This window comes from Anabrus simplex, chromosome 5 (genome assembly GCF_040414725.1).
Source record: "Anabrus simplex isolate iqAnaSimp1 chromosome 5, ASM4041472v1, whole genome shotgun sequence".
NCBI lineage: Eukaryota > Metazoa > Arthropoda > Insecta > Orthoptera > Tettigoniidae > Anabrus > Anabrus simplex.
Genome location: NC_090269.1, coordinates 54,331,701 through 54,349,944, shown reverse-complemented (window position 1 = coordinate 54,349,944; position 18,244 = coordinate 54,331,701). Strand labels below are relative to the sequence as shown.

General features: G+C 37.6%; 1 protein-coding gene across 1 annotated transcript in view; it reads left to right on the top strand.

Annotated features, from left to right (window-relative positions):
- Nucleotides 1–18,244, top strand: part of LOC136874322 (centromere protein K) — an 84,173-nt gene that overhangs the window by 11,917 nt on the left and 54,012 nt on the right. The window contains exons 2-3 of the mRNA XM_067147964.2: nt 3,951–4,194; nt 12,981–13,119. Coding sequence (XP_067004065.2) covers nt 3,951–4,194; nt 12,981–13,119 — 383 coding nt within the window. The remainder of the gene's footprint in view (nt 1–3,950; nt 4,195–12,980; nt 13,120–18,244) is intronic.

Below are 18,244 nucleotides of genomic sequence, written 5' to 3'. Positions count from 1 at the left end.
CACCAGGATTACTTGATTCAAGTTCTGGAAAAAATCCATAGAAAGCAGCTCGATTTGTTCTGGGTGATTTCCAACAAAAGAGTGGCGTTGCAAAAATGTTGCAAAGTTTCGGCTGGGAAGACTTGGGAGAAAGAAGGTGAGTTGCTTGACTAAGTGGTATGTTGATAAAGATGTTGATTCCCATAGGGAACATTTTTATCATCTGATGGCCAGGCAGGCATCAATTTTTGAAAATGAGACAAATTCTCTCATAGTGCATTGACATGGACCTATTCTTCAAGCAAAAGCCAATGAATTTGCTCATTGGATGGGCAATCTGAACTTCAAGTGTTCTTCCTCTTAGATTCAACTTTTCCGATCTCACCATGATAAATTGTTGCCGGGAAAATATGTGGAGAAGCTGTCAGTGTACCTGATCGCATAACAGACGAATGGATATCTAAGAAATGCCCTGCTTTGTGTGAAGGTTACAAGCCAGATGATGTATTCAGTGCAGATGAAACTGGCTTGTTTTACATTATGACTTCTAATAAGGCACTGAAATTTAAAGGTGAACAGTGCTTGGGTGGGAAAAGCCTTAAGACAAGAATCACTATTATGATTGCTGCAAATATGTAAAGAAAAGCTTTTGGTGATTGTCAAATCAAGAAAACCAAGTTGTTTTAAAACATTCAGTCCCTGTCTGTAGTTTGTGAATGGCATTGGATAATGTCAGAAATTTTTGAAAACTAGTTGCATAATTGAGACTCTCAGCTGAAATCAAAGAAACAAAAAATTAATCTCCTTGTCCACAACTGCCCCACTCATCTAGTAATCGACGATCTGCAGTGCATAAAGCTTTTTTTTTTCTTTTTTTAACTTCCAAACATCACTTCAGTTTTACAAATTAGGAACCAGGGAAGCAAAAATCTCTTAAAATGCAATACAGGAAACTTCAAGTGAGGAACACAAAAAATCTCTTAAAATGCAATACAGGAAACTTCAAGTGAGGAACATGTTAACAGAAAATTGAAGAAGGTGAAGAGACAGTTACTGAGATAGTTGGCCATGCGATTAGCATCGTGCAGCCATGAGCTTGCTTTTGTGAGATAGTGTGTTTGAACCTCACTGTCAGGAACCTTGAAGATAGTTTTCCATGGTTTCCCATTTTCACACCACGCAAATGCTGGGACTGAACCTTAATTAAGGCCATGGTCATTTCCAATTCCTAGCCCTTTCCTACCCCATCATTGCCAGAAGACCTATCTGTGTCAGTGCAACGTAAAGCTAATTTTTCATTTTTAAACCCTGTTTTCAATGTTCTTGATGCAATTTTAATATCAGAAGCATAGGGAAAATGACATAGGACCATTGCCTATTGTTTTAAACATGCAGGTTTCAGAGATCTTTCTTCACCATCCTGTGGTAAGGGCAACACATTTTCACCATCAGCTGATGGTGCTGAAGACGATTGTTACAAGAATTTGTTTCTTCTTTGTCAACTTGGGAAATAGAGGACTTTGCCGAGGTAGACAACATTCCTGCTGTGTCTACCTCAGCGAGTTAAGAAGAAATAGTAGCTGACATCCATAGCCAATACATGATTGATGAGAATGAAAATGAACAACAAGAACACTTTGTTGTGCCATCACTTAAAGAAACTCTCATTGCAGTGACAACTTTCCAAAAATATTTTATTTTCAAAGAAGATTTTAATGCAAATGATAAAATAATGAGGCATTAATATAAATGCAGCCTACACCAAAAATGAGTATCAGGTTGATTCCTGGGGGCAAAGGCGGTCAGGCATAGAGCTAATAACTCTACCCCATCAAGTGCTGAGGTTACGGATAGTGGAAGCCTTTACCTTCCACCCTTCCAAGGGCCTTGATGGCCTGTATGAGATGCCTTTGCTTGTGCTTTAATATAAATGCATGATCAGATGCAAAATGCGCACGCAGATCTTAAATGCAATAAGCAAGCAAAGATAACTGATTGCCTTAAGTTGTATGGTATAGTTGTATGTTTTTCTGTATTGCATTTAAAATTTAAAGCAGCTAGTTGAAGGAACTAAACAACACTGTCTTAGCTTGTATTGTGTTAAATGTTTTCATGATCACAATGTTCAGAAATACTATTTAATCAGCTTTTATGTGTTTTGTGGTTATGTGTGTAGGATTTTTCTAATGTTACGGTACAGAACATCACATGTGTGTACATTTAAAAAAAGAGAAACATGAAAAAGTGAAGGCTTTCATGATTTACAGTAGTGCATTTACTGTAGGGGAGTGTATAATTTATGTATAGCGTAATCTATTTTCATTTTTTGAACTGTAGTATGGTAATTAAATTTTGTTATGCAGAAACTGGCATGAGGAAGTGTCATTCATATACATTAAGTTTAAAACAGGCTCAACATTTTATCTCATGAGCCAAAACGTGTTTAACATTGTCGAACACTTTACATTTTAGCTACTTCTCTCCTCGCTTATTATAGGTTTATCACTGGCACAATCAGATCTAGGCCTACACCTATTTTCTGGTTACCCCATACTTAGCCACATACCACCTCCTTCTATGTGGCGGAAAGAGCACTTGTATGGGAGTACAAAAACTACAGAAAAATCTTCACCTCTGTGTTCACGCAAACATCCCAACCATCAGTAAAGGAAGGCTTTGCTCTCATCACCCACGCCTGGAAACTGCAAGGATGTTAGTTGACAGCTGGTTTAATATTAATGATTGCTGGAAACAGACATGGCAGATTAATGCTACGATGGAATGATACCGTGCTGGCTATGAATTGCCACGCAAGATCTGGTCGGTTCTTAACCGAAAAAGAACCAACTGGTAGATGTGCCAGTTTCCTGCACAAATGGAAGAAAATAACTTCTCCAAGTTGAGACTGTGGTGCTGAAAAGCAGACTGTTCACAATCTAGTCCAAGAATGTCCTTTGAGAGCTTTCCCTGGTAATCCAGCAGAGTTTTGACAGAGGGATTAATAGACTACATCAGTTTGAAATTTTATTATGAGATAATTATTGTAAATATTAATTTCTTAGTGATGTAGCCATATTTTGCTGGCATATTATTGCTGTTCGTACTGTCTAAACATTACAAGAAAAATTCTTCTCGGTTCCACTCCTCAAATACTGTATTTTAAATACAGTACCTGTTTCAGTTAGGCCTACGTTTTTTGAAATTTTCACTTCATTCTGTTCATTAACCGCGTACTGTAAGTGTGCAGCCTAAAACTTACAGATATTAAGTTTTTAGTACAAAAACAAACAACCATTTTGTGCAACTATTGGCTATAATGATAATTAATTGACAGTCCCTTCGGAGTCGTTATAACTGGTTTTGGCTGTAAATAATTATTTAGACTGGGAAATTTTGAAATGGAAACCCAGCATGTTAATTCTGCCATACACTTTCTCTGCAACCTGATTATTTCCCAGAGTTAATGGAATTAGCTCACTGGATCATGTTTTAAGGGAAAGCAGTCCATCAGTCACAACAGGTATGTGTAGGCTAGAGAGAATCTTGAGTTTTGGTGATGCACAGCCACGTGCAACACTTGTCTATCAAAGTACGAGTTGGCATTGTCACAGAAATCGAGTGTTGTCGTATTCTCCTTCCACCGAAGAGTGGTGGAGTTGGTTAGAACCTCACTTTCTAAGCTCAAGTGTGAGGAATTAATTCTGGCTTAGTCTACTGGCATTTAGGAATGTTTAAATGCAAGAGACTCATGTTAGTAGATTCACAAGATTGTTTACAAACAATTCTCATGTAATTCTCAAATGCAGGCAGTTTTTCCACTTGGATAAATTCAGCATTGCTGTGAACATATCTAAAATGCAATACAAAATAGCAATGCAAGATATACTGTATAGTGGGAGGACTCTGATTTGATACTTTTACTGTTAATATTTTGTTGTAAATAATATATTTTATATGGTTTTCTTTTTCAGACAAGCTCTCAGAGCAGTTCTGTTGATACGTCTTCATCTGCAGGCAGCTCAGACAGTGCAGATGTCCAAAATATCATCAGGAGGAAAAAAACCGAATATGCACAGGCTTTTGAGGAATTATCTTCTCTTGTAGAAGATTATCCAGAATATGAATCTGTTCATGAGAGAATAGAGTCCCTTGTAGATCATAAAGTACGAATGTTGATGGGTTTGATGGAACAAGTGAAACTGACTGATCTGGCAGGTAATGTATTGTGGTTATTAATTAAGAAGAAGAATAGTAATAATGATGTGTTTAATATTTCTTAAACTATTATTCATCTTAACTTATAACCTTACAGTAGAAATTTTATCCTGCAAAAGGTTTCTACAACATGCTAGTAAATCTACCAACCTTGCAAGATGGCTGCGCAAGCTTTAGCTTGCATTTGTGAAATGGTAGGTGACGATTGACAGCCCTGAAAGTAGTTTGCCATGGTTTCTAGTTTTCTCACAATAATACGGCTGCAGCTGCTCCCTTCCCAGCCTGAACCCTTTCCTATCCTATCCTCGCCAAAAACGTATCTGAGTTTGTACGGCATTAAACCACTAACAAAAGAAAAGAGAATCTGCCATCATAGAACTCTCACATTTAAGCAACTTGGTAAAATGGAGGCCATTTCTTTTCAGTTTCAACTTGGTTAATGTATAACCTTTTAAGTTTTTTAGTCCGTTTAAACTATTATGAGAATATGAAAACGCTAAAAAGTACTTGAGAAAAGATTTTATTAATAACAGAATACATTAGAAAATGTTTTCTTTTTCCAGGTATTATCTAATACATTCTGTTACCAACAAAACATATCTGTCAATGACAGACCGATGTTGTAGATGTCGCTGACTTTTGTTGTACCCTGATGTGTAATTTTTAAGCATCAACCTTTGTATACTCTGGTGTCCAGGCTGAATTAACAGGAGCTAGCAAGAACCCTAATTCCAACATAAATGAAATTATAAATTTTACAGTTAACTCATTCTTAGCCAGCGTTTCACCCTGGTCATCAGACGATAAAGATGTTGATTCCCATAGGGAAACTTGGTAATATAAATTTCCTCATTCGGAACAAATATTTCAGGTTCCGAATTTTTGAAAATAAGACAGTCTCTCATAGTGCATTGGCACTGCCGCTGGCTCCAAGTAGCCTACGCAGTGGCCAACATGGTGTCCACTAGCCATGCTTCTTGGTAGGTGTGCTATGTACCAACTGATGAGCCCAACTTAGCACACTGGGGCAAAACGCTGGCAACCAGGAATGAGTTAGGTGGAAAATTTATAATATCCAATAACGGACAAACTATATTGAGATCTTTCTCGCCGTTTCTTTTCATCCAGCTTGTCTTCCATTATCTCTCGTAGCAAGCCTCTATGTCACAGCATGTGTCCAATCGAGGTGAGTTGTCTTTCACACAGTTGCCTAATGTGGAAGTGTAAGTTAAAAATTTGTTGAACAATTTTTTAGAATTTTCACTATTACTTTTCGATTACCAACTCGATTGAGTACTTCCAGATTTGTGATGCGATGCATCCAGGGAATCTTAAGCAGATGCCTCCAACACCACATCTTTAATGTCGGATTACAACCCGTCAGGTTGGAGTTCACCGTCCACGTTTCACCTCTATACAACGCCACTGACCAAATACTTTAACAAACCGCTTTCTGAGCTGTAGGCTCAATGTGAAGTTAGTTAGTAGTTTCTGGTATTTGTAGAACGTTACCCTTGTCATTTCAAGTCACATTTTGACAGTAGCCATCCTCTGATTTTATCCTACCGAAGTGTTTAAAAGAAGATACTTTTGTCTTATTTATGAATGAATATTTTGAAATCTTTCCTTGATTTATCCACTAAAATCAATATTTGTCTTTGCTATGCTGATTTTTCATTCTAGTTTTTCATATCTGTAAGATCCTCTTGTTGACGGTAATAGGGCTACCTGCTAGAACTGTCGTGATTGCAAATTTTAGAGTGCACACAACTCAACCATTAGACCCATACTTGTTCTGCCCCAAGGCCTCATTTAGGACTGCATCAGCAAAATCATTGAATAACCCTCATGACAGTGAGCACCCTTGGTGAACACCATTGCAAAATCTTGCTGATTGTGAATAACTGTTGCCAATTCTGACTACCACTTTTTGCCTCTTTTTGCCACCAGTGTGATTTTTTTCTGTGTACAATCAATGTTCTCCAACAAGGAAAAGATTTGTTCCCAAGTTTCTCAGTCATATGCTCTCTTGCAGTCAATAAAATAGGAGAATAGGGTTCCATTTAGGTTGATTAGCCATTCTACTAAGATTTAAAAATTTAAAAACAAATTACTGCATCTCTTGTGGACTTGCGTTTTCAGAACCCGAACTGGGAGTCGTCCACATAATGGCCTGGTCAGTCTACATTTCAGAATATCTAACAGTATTTTAGATGTGTTTATGGTGAGGCTTAAAGTACAATACTTCTTGTACTCTAGGGCATTGGCTTACTTCTACATAGGGATTATGACTGCCATACAGTGTTCATCTGGCCATCTTCTAGTGTTTTAAACTTGATTTACAAGTTGGTACAGTTCTTTTTTTAGTAAGGCTTCTCTTCCAGCTTTCCGTAACTCTATTGGAGTATCTTCAAAACCTGCAGATTTTCTGTCATTCAAATTCTCAGAGAATAGCGTTCTCATATTCTTTGGCTGGCATGTATTTAGGGATGTTTGCACGCTCACCATGCAGTTGTTGTTCTCTTAGATCAACCAGTTGTTCACCATTTTTGCCCTGTTATGCACTTAAAGTTCTAGCTCTCAAGGACGCAAAAAGTTTGATTTTATTTATTTTGCATAGACTTCGTCTGTTGTACTGCTTTTTTATCAGTTCCTCTTGCACCTTGCACTGTTCGTTGTACCATCGACTCTTGGCTTCTTTACCTAATCTTCCATCTTTGTTCTCAAATTTCTTATAGTTCCTTTCACACTTTTCAATAATATTTACCAATTTCCTTTTCTCTTAGATTTTTTTAGACTATGAGGATCTTCAGTCTGTTGAGATTAATTCAGTATAACATAAATGTAGAAAAATACCTGAAAAAACATTTATTAACAGAGTATACCTGAAAAAGATAACATTAATTTGAAACAGAATATAGTGTTTTGTTCTTAAAGAACATCATATTCTATCAAATTACACTTTCATTTATTTTACTTATAATTTTTTCTTCAGTGAAAACAATTTGCCATTCTGGTTTTAATTACCGGTTTATTTTTTAGGTATAATGTGTTAATAAATGTTTTCAGGTATCTTTTAAATTTGTTATACTGCATTAGTTTCGACAGACTGAAGTACCTCCCTCTATAAATGAACCCATTTATTCCCAATGTTGTGTAAACGCAACACATGATTTGACCCCTCCAAAAGCCAATTAAACAAATTTATGATGTAAACCTCTTCATATTTATGTTTGTTGTTTAAAGGGGCCTAATAGCTAGGTCATAGGCCCCCTCTTCATATTCATCTTCAGGGCCAACCTTTGTCTCTCTATTTATAAGTTTTCATTTTGCAGTTTACATTTCACTTCATGTTAATTTTGTATGTTTTAGGCATAATGTCATTATAGGTCTTTTTAAAATCAAGAACTTTAGATTTTGTACAGATACAATTTTGTATAAAAGTATTGTACTGCTGACGACATATTGCATGATATTGATAGGTGTCGTGTGTACGCAATATTGTGAGATGCCCAGTGAAAGTGTAAATTTTGGTAATAGTAACCAACAACAATGGCGTGAAGCCTCATGTCTTTGTTAACGCGCTCTGCTGCCAATTCTTACAGTACAGAGTTATACATTATGTAATTTACAGTGAAATATCCTTGGCTAAGATAAATCATGTTCTGTTTTATCTGTCTAGATGTAGCTCTAAACATGAAAATCAGAGTGAATATTTGGTAATACTAATTCATTGAGATCCACATAAGTAGTTCACATAATATTTTATTTTGAATTTTCTATTTTTAATTCATAGAATATTCAATAATTTCTTTCATATAGTGCTGTTTTTTAAATGAGCCCACTTTCGCAGTCACACTTTCAATACCATTAGAAAATAATGGCCACCAGCATTTCTTGCCTTTAGTCCACTGCTTTCATTTCAGAATGAGTTTACACCAAATGAACCCCCTGTGGGTGGGGGAGGCAGACGAAGAATTCACCCACGGTATCCCCTGCCTGTCGTAAGAGGCGACTGAAAGGGGCGACCAAGGGATGAATGAATTAGAACCATGAAACTACTCTTTATTCGTACCATCATGCGGGGAACACCATGGGTTGCATGTACTTGCGAGTAGTATCACTAACTTGGTACAAAATAGGTTTGTGATTCGTTGCAGTAAAAAGCCTGGCCGGGTGGATTCCAGTACCCATGCGTTGTACCCATGTGGGCAACACTGCAGGTCTGGGCGTAGCCTGTGAGTTGTACCACTATATGAGCGACACCGTGGGTCTGCGTTGCCTGTGATTAGTACTCACTATGTGAGGAACACCATGGGGCCCTTGGGACCGGCACCCGTGACTAGTACACCTAGGTGAGGAAACTCATCGGTTTGCGTTGACTGTAAGTGGCGCCATTGTGTGCGAAACACCATAGGTCTGCGTTACCTGTACGAAGTACAATACTTGTGAGTAGTACCATCTTTTGTGGAACACCGTGAGTCTTCGCTACTTGTGATTAATACCCCAACATGACACATACCATGGTTCTATTTTACTCGCGACATGTACCATTCTGTGGGGCCTTAGACTTGGATTTTGCGCCCCCTTTAGACACCAAGCATCATTGTGCTCCATAAGTGGTTTCTTGGTCGGTAATAACGTTATTTTCGATCTCTACTGAGTCCGATCCATTGGTTTTTGTTTGTTTGTTTTGTGTTTTGTTGGGTTTCTGTCCATCCATTCATTCTTCATGACATATTTTATTTTTATTTTGGTCAGTGGATGCCTTTGAAATTTTTGTTCTTTAATTTCGTACCATTAGGGGTCGATGACCTTCGATGTTAGGCCCCTTAACACAACAAGCATCATCATCATCATTACACCAAATGAAAATACGAACACCTGGAGGATACAGTGGTTTTTTTATAGTTGATAAAGATGTTGATTCCTATAGGGAACCTGAAATATTTGTTCTGAGTGAGTAAATTTATAATACCAATATAGATGGTCCATTATTGGACATTATACATTTTCCAGCTAACTAAGTTGGGCTCATCAGTTGGTAAATAGCTCACCTACTGGAGCGAAACGCTGGCAACCAGGAATTAGTTAGCTGGAAAATTTATAATGTCCTATAATGGACCAACTATATTGGTATTATACTTGCCGACTACCACTCAGTGTCTCAGTCAAAATTTTACTGGAGTTTGGTTGCTGACAAAGAGGTACCTCTCGTACACAAACCAATGTCACAGAACAGATATGATGAAATGAAATACATCCTCCTTTGTAACAATGACGAATTGTTCAAGTCGGATAAGTTCTCCAAGCTACGACCTTTCTTCTGTGAGTTCAACAAAAGATTATTACAGTTCTGTATATTTTTTCATTAAATATCTATAGATGAAGAAGAGTTGATGCCATATTTCGGATGCCATTCCGCTAAGATATGATATGTATGAGTTTGAGCTTTATGGAGTTGCTTTGCAGAAGAGCGATGAAAATTTGAGTTTAAACCGTCAAAGCCCAAACACAATGTACGAAATAAATCTATGTATTTCCTTTCAGATTATGTTAGGTACATTACGAAAAACAATACAAAACTAAAAATCTACAGGAAACATGTTCCACAAACAAAATACAGGGGTGTTACCTGTAGGTGACATTGATCAGTATAGTTACAGTTTGCAGCTTGCTGGTAGTCTACTTTCAAATGAGAGGACAACTGCTGCCCCTAATGCATCCTTGGACTGTCCAGGATGCTGAGCACATTTAGATCCTTGGTAAGACTTGAAGGCTATGAGGTAATCAAATTGCGTAGCAGTTGTCCAAATTTTATGGCCGAACCGTAGTGGTTTTCCGTGGATGTGTTGCTTGGTACTGAACGACTGCAATAGGAAACCATTACCTCATCCACTGCTAGATCAGTTGAATCAGCCATTTTTGTTCTGTACTTAACATCTCTTCTACACGTACTAAATGTACGTAACATGACCTAATAGGTTGAAAGTCGGTTTTGATTACAGTGTGGTCGTGAAAATTCAATATGCATAGATTACTAAAAACCCTATATATATGCATAATAATTTAGAATGACCTACCACAAATTAAATATATATACCTTTCCAATTAATTCCACAGTGATACTATTATGTACATGCTGTGAATTTCAAAATATCATGTTGTTATTATTATTATTATTATTATTATTATTATTATTATTATTATTATTATTATTATTATTATTATTATTACATTCTAACTCTATCATAGGGTCACACTCAATCACAGCTGCAATATCATTTCTTCCCTCTGTCTGTACTACTTATACATAATTCGTCCCGTTTTCAGCCGGCCCCGCTGTGTAAGGGTAGCGCGTCTGCCTCTTACCTGGAGGCCTTGGGTTCGATTCCTGGCCAGGTCAGGGTTTTTTACCTGGATCTGAGGGCTGGTTCAAGGTCCACTCAGCCTACGTGATTATAACTGAGGAGCTTTCTGATGGTGAGATGGTGGCCCCGGTCTGGGAAGCCAAGAATAATGGCCGAGGGGATCGTCGTGCTGACCACACGACACCTCATAATCTGCAGGCCTTCGGGCTGAGCAGCGGTCGCTTGGTAGGCCGTGGCCCTTCGGGGCTGTTGCGCCATGGTGTTTGGTTTGGTATTTGGTCCCATTTTCAATAAACAGTATTTCAACTCCGTTCTTATCCACAACCAGTGATTTCTCACCTGCAAATCCTACTTTGAAACCTTTGCTGGTTAACTTAGCAACAGTATTAAATTCACACCCAAATTCAGCACATACAACACATCTGTAAATGTAATTGTCCATCCTATTGACATTTATACTTTCACCTTACCTATACCTCTAATATCCAGCTTACTGTTGTCTCCTATTTCCACACTCCCACTCACATTTCTTGACATATCTAGAAACATCTCCTCTGTTGGACACACATATGGGATGCACATGAATTGAACTGCCGATCTTTAATTTTCTCAGTTCCTACAGAAACTTTTATACTAATTGTCATGTATAATTTCCAAGCTCACTACTTTTTCACTGGCATTCACTAATTTACTCTCCTGTAATGATTCATCACTCTTTAGTGCTTGATATACTTTAGAATAATGTCCCAACTTATTGCATTTGAAGCAATTTTGAGTACTGTGACAATATTTGGATACACATCCTTATCTACCACAATTGTAGCAACTATACTGTTTTCCTTGTCCCACGTCTTCTTTCTTAATACATTGTTTCTGTTGCACAGCCATGGCTTGAGCTTCATCCTACTCATGTTTTCCAGTGTCATAAGCCTGTATTCCATTTTTCTGAAGTTTCTTTCTGCTTTCTTCAGTAAGTAATCTTGCCTTCACCTTCGAGATTGTCAGTTTAATCATGTCAGCTTACAAACGGGACGAATGATGTATATGTAGTACAGAGGAAAGAAATGATATTGCATATTCCTCTGTAAGATTCCTGCGATTATCATTCCTGCACCTTTCAGTATCATAGCACCATTCACTAATCCTCCATTATTGCACAACTTGTCCAGTTTCTCCCAAGCTTTTTTCACTAATTCAGTATCTGCAATGGCACTTTCAAAATTTTCTCCCAGATACGTGAAAATAACCACTAATGCGATCACATTGTTTAGGGTTGTCTTCTTGTTTCTGTCCGAGGCAATTGACAACCTGGCGCATCGTCGTAACCTATAACTGATTCCTACACATTTTTCAACAACAGTTCTTGTTTCACCTCTAACGCCCACAAAAAGTAGTTCTCTACTGTAAGCTTAGCCATGTTCTTATTTGGTGTTTCTTCCTGGGTCCACAATACCGCCATTTCTCCATTATTATTGTTACAACTCGCTTTGTCTGTTAATTCTTGTTACTCCATTCCATCTTATATTTTCTGGACTGCACTGTTGCGCTTTTGGTCCTTAACCTGTTGATTTTGATTCTTTTTTTCAACGTAATACTAGTTTCATGCTAAAAATTACAATGACACCATAGCTTCTTCACACACATTTTATTGTTATGATTGTCACTCAAGTTCTACAATTCACACAGTTACCAGTACCAAAAAAAATGCAAGGAAAAATGACTCGATTACTCCTAAGAATAATACATATGAACATTAGATACCAACATGTAAACTTGAAATAGATTTTTTACAACTATAATACATAAGATATATATATATTCAGTGAGAAAATAAACATATTCCAACACTGACGTAAATCTAACCTGTTATGAAATCCTTGAATATTACTGGGCTGAGCCAAGATTGTGCATACGATGTTAGGTTCAACTTTTAAACAGCTGAATTTTAAATTTGAACCATTATACTACTGGTACTGTATTTATTGTCTTTGTGTATTTGCAGTGGCCGGGCGAGTTGGCCATGCGGTTAGGAGCGCGCAGCTGTGAGCTCACATCCGGGAGATAGTGGGTTCGAATCCCACTGTCGGCACCTTTGAAGATGGTTTTCTGTAGTTTCCCATTTTCACACCAGGAAAATGCTGGGGTTGTACCTTAATTAAGGGCACGGCCGCTTCCTTCCCATTCCTAGGCCTTTCTTGTCCCAACGTCACCATAAGATCTATCTGTGTCGGTGCAATGTAAAACAAATAGCAAAGAAGAGAAATATTACTTTGGAGCACATGTATCATTAAGAACAAGAATTTTAATACAATTCATATGCTGAACCTTTGATGACAGAACCTTTCTAGCCAGAGTTCTGAGCTAAAATACTTCTCATAGTAGTTTTTAGGCATAACAAAAATATGTTCTTTTCAGTTTCAGATAACTTTCATAAGGATCTTGACAATGTTGTTGGTAAGACTGTGAATGGTCTCTCTCAAGAACTTAGAGATCTAAATGAATGTCTGAAGAAAAATGAAACTGAGATTTCAAAGGCCGAGAAGGATTTAGATTCGTAAGTATAAAAATCAACTTCTAAATTGAGAAAGAGGGGCTAGAGTAGCTATAGTATTATTTTCAAATTCTTAAACTATTTACTGAATCACAGAAACATGTTCTTACTGGGCGAGTTGGCCGTGCAGTTAGGGGCGTGCAGCTGTGAGCTTGCATCAATCAATCAATCAATCAATCAATACTGATCTGCATTTAGGGCAGTCGCCTAGGTGGCAGATTTCCCATCTGTTGTGTTCCTAGCCTTTTCTGAAGTGATTTCAAAGAAATTAGAAATTCATTGAACATTTCCCTTGGTAAGTTATTCCAAACCCTAACTCCCCTTCCTACCCTTGGTAAGTTATTCCAATCCCTAACTCCCCTTTCTATAAATGAATATTTGCCCCAATTTGTCCACTTGAATTCCAACTTTATCTTCATATTGTGATTTTTCCTACTTTTTAAAGACTCCACACAAACTTATTCGTCTACTAATGTCATTCCACGCCATCTATCCACTGACAGCTCGGAACATACCACTTACATTGCAAGGGATAAATATCATTATGGATCCGTTTTGAAGATATGACATTCGATATTGAATAGGTGATATTAAAAAAATAATTAGCATCCTACATACCACTTAGTCGAGCAGCTCATCTTCTTTCTCCCAATTCTTCCCAGCCCAAACTTTGCAACACTTTTGTAACGCTACTCTTTTGTTGGAAATCACCCAGAACAAATCAAGCTGCTTTTCTTTGTTTTTTTTTTTTTTTTTTTTTTCCAGTTCTTGAATCAAGTAATCCTGGTGAGCGTCCCATACACTGGAACCATACTCTAGTTGGGGTCTTACCAGAGACTTATGTGCCCTCTCCTTTACATCCTTACTACAATGCCTAAACACCCTCATAACCATGACCAGAGATCTGTACACTTTATTTACAATCCCATTTATGTGATTAACCCAATGAAAATCATTCCTTATATTAACACCTAGATACTTACAATGGTCTCCAAAAGGAACTTTCACCCTATCAACGCAGTAATTAAAACTGAGAGGACTTCTCCTATTTGTGAAACTCACAACCTGACTTTTAACCCTGTTTATCATCATACCATTGCCTGCTGCCCATCTCACAACATTATCGAGGTCATGGTGCAGTTGCTCACAACCTTGTAACTTATTTATTACTCAATACAGAATAACAACATCTGCAAAAAGCCTTACCTCTGATTCCACTTCTTTACTGATATCATTTATATATATATGAAAACATTAAGGTCCAATAATACTGCCTTGAGGAATTACCCTCTTAATTATTACAGGGTCAGATAAAGCTTTGCCTACTCTAATTCTCTGAGATCTATTTTCTAGAAATATAGCAACCCATTCAGACACTCTTTTGTCTAGTCCAATTGCACTCATTTTAGCCAGTAGTCTCCCATGATCCACCGTATCAAATGCTTTAGACAGGACAATCGCGATACAGTCCATTTGACCTCCTGAATCGAAGATATCTGCTATATCCTGCTGGAATCCTACAAGTTGAGCTTCAGTGGAATAACATTTCCTAAAACCGAACTTTCTATCGAAACAGTTATTAATTTTGCAAACATATCTAATATAATCAGAAAGAGTGCCTTTCCAAAGCTTACATGTAATGCATGTCAAACTTACTGGCCTGTAATTTTCAGCTTTATGTCTATCACCCTTTCCTTTACACTCAGGGGCAACTATCGCAACTGTCTATTCATTTGGTATAGCTCCCTCACCCAAACAATAATCAAATAAGTATTTCAGATATGGTACTATATCCCAACCCATTGTCTTTAGTATATCCCCAGAAATCTTATCAATTACAGCTGCTTTTCTAGTTTTCAACTTTTGTATCTTATTGTAAATGTCAATGTTATTATATGTTGATTTTAATACTTCTTTAGCATTAGTCACCTCCTCTATCTGGACATTATTCCTTGTAACCAACAAGCTTTACATACTTCTGACTGAACACTTCTGCCTTTTGAAGATCCTCACATACACACTCCCCTTTTTCATTAATTATTCTTGGAACCTGTTTCTGCCTTAAAGTTCCTATACATACCCTACCATTTTTCACTAAAATTTGTATGACTGCTAATTGTGCTTGCCATCCTGTTATCCTTAGCTGACTTCTTTGCTAGATTCAATTTCCTAGTACGTTCCTTCAATTTCTCCTTACTTCCACAGCCATTTCTAACTCTTATTTCTTTCAAATCTGCACCTCCTTTTTAGTCTCTTTATTTCTCTATTATAATAAGGTGGGTCTTTACCATTTCTTACTATCTTTAAAGGTACAAACCTGTTCTCACATTCCAAAACAATTTTTTAAACACATCCCGGAGTCTGTTTACATTTTTATTTACTGTTTTCCACCGATCATAGTTACTTTTTTTAAACTGCCTCGTGCCTACTTTATCAGCCATATGGTACTGCTTAATAGTCCTACTTTTATGCTCTTCCTTTCTTCATATTTATTTTTAACTACAACAAAAACAGCTTCATGGTCACTAGACCTCGGATTTTAGGCAAAACCATGTTTTGTTGCTTAAGAGATAACCTAAAATGAAGTTGAACTTACATGTTTCATGTATTTATAAGGTTAGAAACGATGGTCCTATAGTGCCTAAAAATGCTTAAAGTGGCGTTAGAACCTATTTTTGCCTATACAGTATTCCTATAATTGCTACATTTTATCCCTAAATCGATTAAAAATTCTTTTAATTTAGTTGGAGAAACTTAAATATTTGCCAACTCGTTTTCAGTATCTTGAATAGTATTTCCTTGAAATTCTTTTCAGACAAAATGTGAAGCTGTAAACCAGTTACCACTCCCCGCAAATCCTTAAGAACCTCCCGCTGTGTATACTCCCTTTGTCCCTTAGTCTATGTGTCACGAGGTGGGGGACAGTGTCCATTGACCTGCTGGAAACGAAACTCTTCATTCCATTCTGTGAGAAACTTTCGGTGCGTCCGTTTGCTCAGTGTGTGCATTATACCGAAAGTGGCAGCTTCCAAGACAACCTTAATTAAACAGTGGTTGCAGGAGTTTCCCCATTTCACGTCGGATGGAAAAATTATATTCTGCAACGTTTGCAGCAAAGATATAAGTGAAATTTGTTTTATATTTCACTCTGAAGTACGGATTTTGGTGTGAGAGTCGTACTTAATTCGTAGGCGTTCTATCTCTCTGTTGTATTACGTTTTAAACATTTTATACATCAATTCAGTGTACACACACTAAACGAAGTATAACAGTAAATATGAATTGGGGATTGCAGCGCATCCCAATCCCTCGATTTTTTGTTTATAGAATCGTTAAAAACTGGCCATGTTTGTGTGGTACTGTAAGGTCTATTCATTTCGTAGAAAGGCAAATTTTCAAGCAGGTTTTAGAAGAGGAATAATAGTACAAACGTATTGAAAAATGAAAATATCATGCTGCCATAGGGAACCTAAAAATACGAGGTGGAAATTGTAAGAAAATTAGATATGCACTTTTATCAGTTGTAGGAAGTGTATGACAAATTATACACATTGTAAATATATACAGCAATGATTTTTTTTTGATAAGCATACAGTAAATGTAGGGAGGAAAGAACACGGAATTCAGCCTTGCGCAGGCATCAGTACCAGTAGTAACAAAAATGCTGGCCAACATAATCTAACCGAACATAACAAAACAGGAAAAGAAATGAATTTAATTCACCTCTACTGTGTTCGGCTCCTTGGTTGAATGGTCAGCATAGTTGCCTTCGGTTCGGAGGGCCACGGGTTTGATTCTGGGCCGGATCGGAGATTTAAACCTTAAATGGTAATTTCCCCTGGCTCGGGGACTGTGTATTTGTACTGTCCGAAACATTCGTGAAACTCGCACACTATACTATTGTCCACTACAAAAGCACGCAGTTTCCTGTACACGGCAGATGCCGCGCACCCTCTTTAGAGGGTCTGTCTTACAAAGGCTGGACCAGGATAGGAATAGTCACATGGAATTATTACCTCTGCTGTGTTACTAGAGGGATCGGGAAGCGCTACAAGGCACTATGAATTTGAATAGTATTCTGTGCATATTTTCATCTGGTCCATATACTTGCACGGTTTACACAATATTTGCGACTATTTATATTTGCTGTTGTTTCTAGGTGTCCAGTGAAAGGCGATCGTATCTTAGTCAACATGTCCAGGGGATTGAACATCAGGAAAATCTGCAAAGAAAATCAAATCTTAAACTAAGATTATTAACAACGTAATCACCAAATAAGGGAAGCAGTGACTAATTCCGTGCGGACTTTTGCAGAGCTCTTGTGTCGGCAAATATTCCCTTCAACTCGCTTGAAAATCCTTCCTTCAAAAGTTTTTTACAAAAAATATTGTCATCGGAACAACTGAACTTTAAGAAAAAACTAGCTGGACACTCTTTACGAAGACACAGTCTGGCGGATAAGGGAAAATATAGGAGACTCGTACATCTGGATCTCTGTCGATGAGACTACTGACAGTCTAGGTCGTTATATTGCCCACTTGATAGTCAGAAAATTAGATCCCGACACGCTGTATTCGCCATGTTTCATATGCATCAGACAGTTAACTAAAGAGTTGCTCAGTTTGTAAATAAAGGTCTCAAGGTGCTTTTCCCCAATAACATGGACGAAAATAAGGTGCTTCTTATATTTACTGATGCAGCCACCTACATGATTGCTGCTGTTAAGTTGCTGAAAGTATTTTACCCCGCTTTGATTCACGTCACTTGTCTTGCTCATGCTATGAGTTGCGTGGCTGAACAGATACATGCCGAATTTCCTCCAGTCAACAAGATGATCTCCTCCACTAAGAAAATTTTTGTAAAAGCTCCCACATGAATCCAGTTGTTCCGCAATGAATTACCTGATCTTCCACTGCTACCAGAACCCATCCTTACGTGCTGGCGGACTTGGTTTCAGGCCATTGTGTACTACAGCGAACGATGCATCAGAAGTTTTGTACTTGCCCTAAATGAAGATACCATGTGCATCACTTCGGCCAAAAATGTTCTAAAGGATGTAACCATTTCTCAAGAAATTGCCTACATCAGGTTCCATTATACTTTTTTGGTCCCTGTTATTTCTGCACTT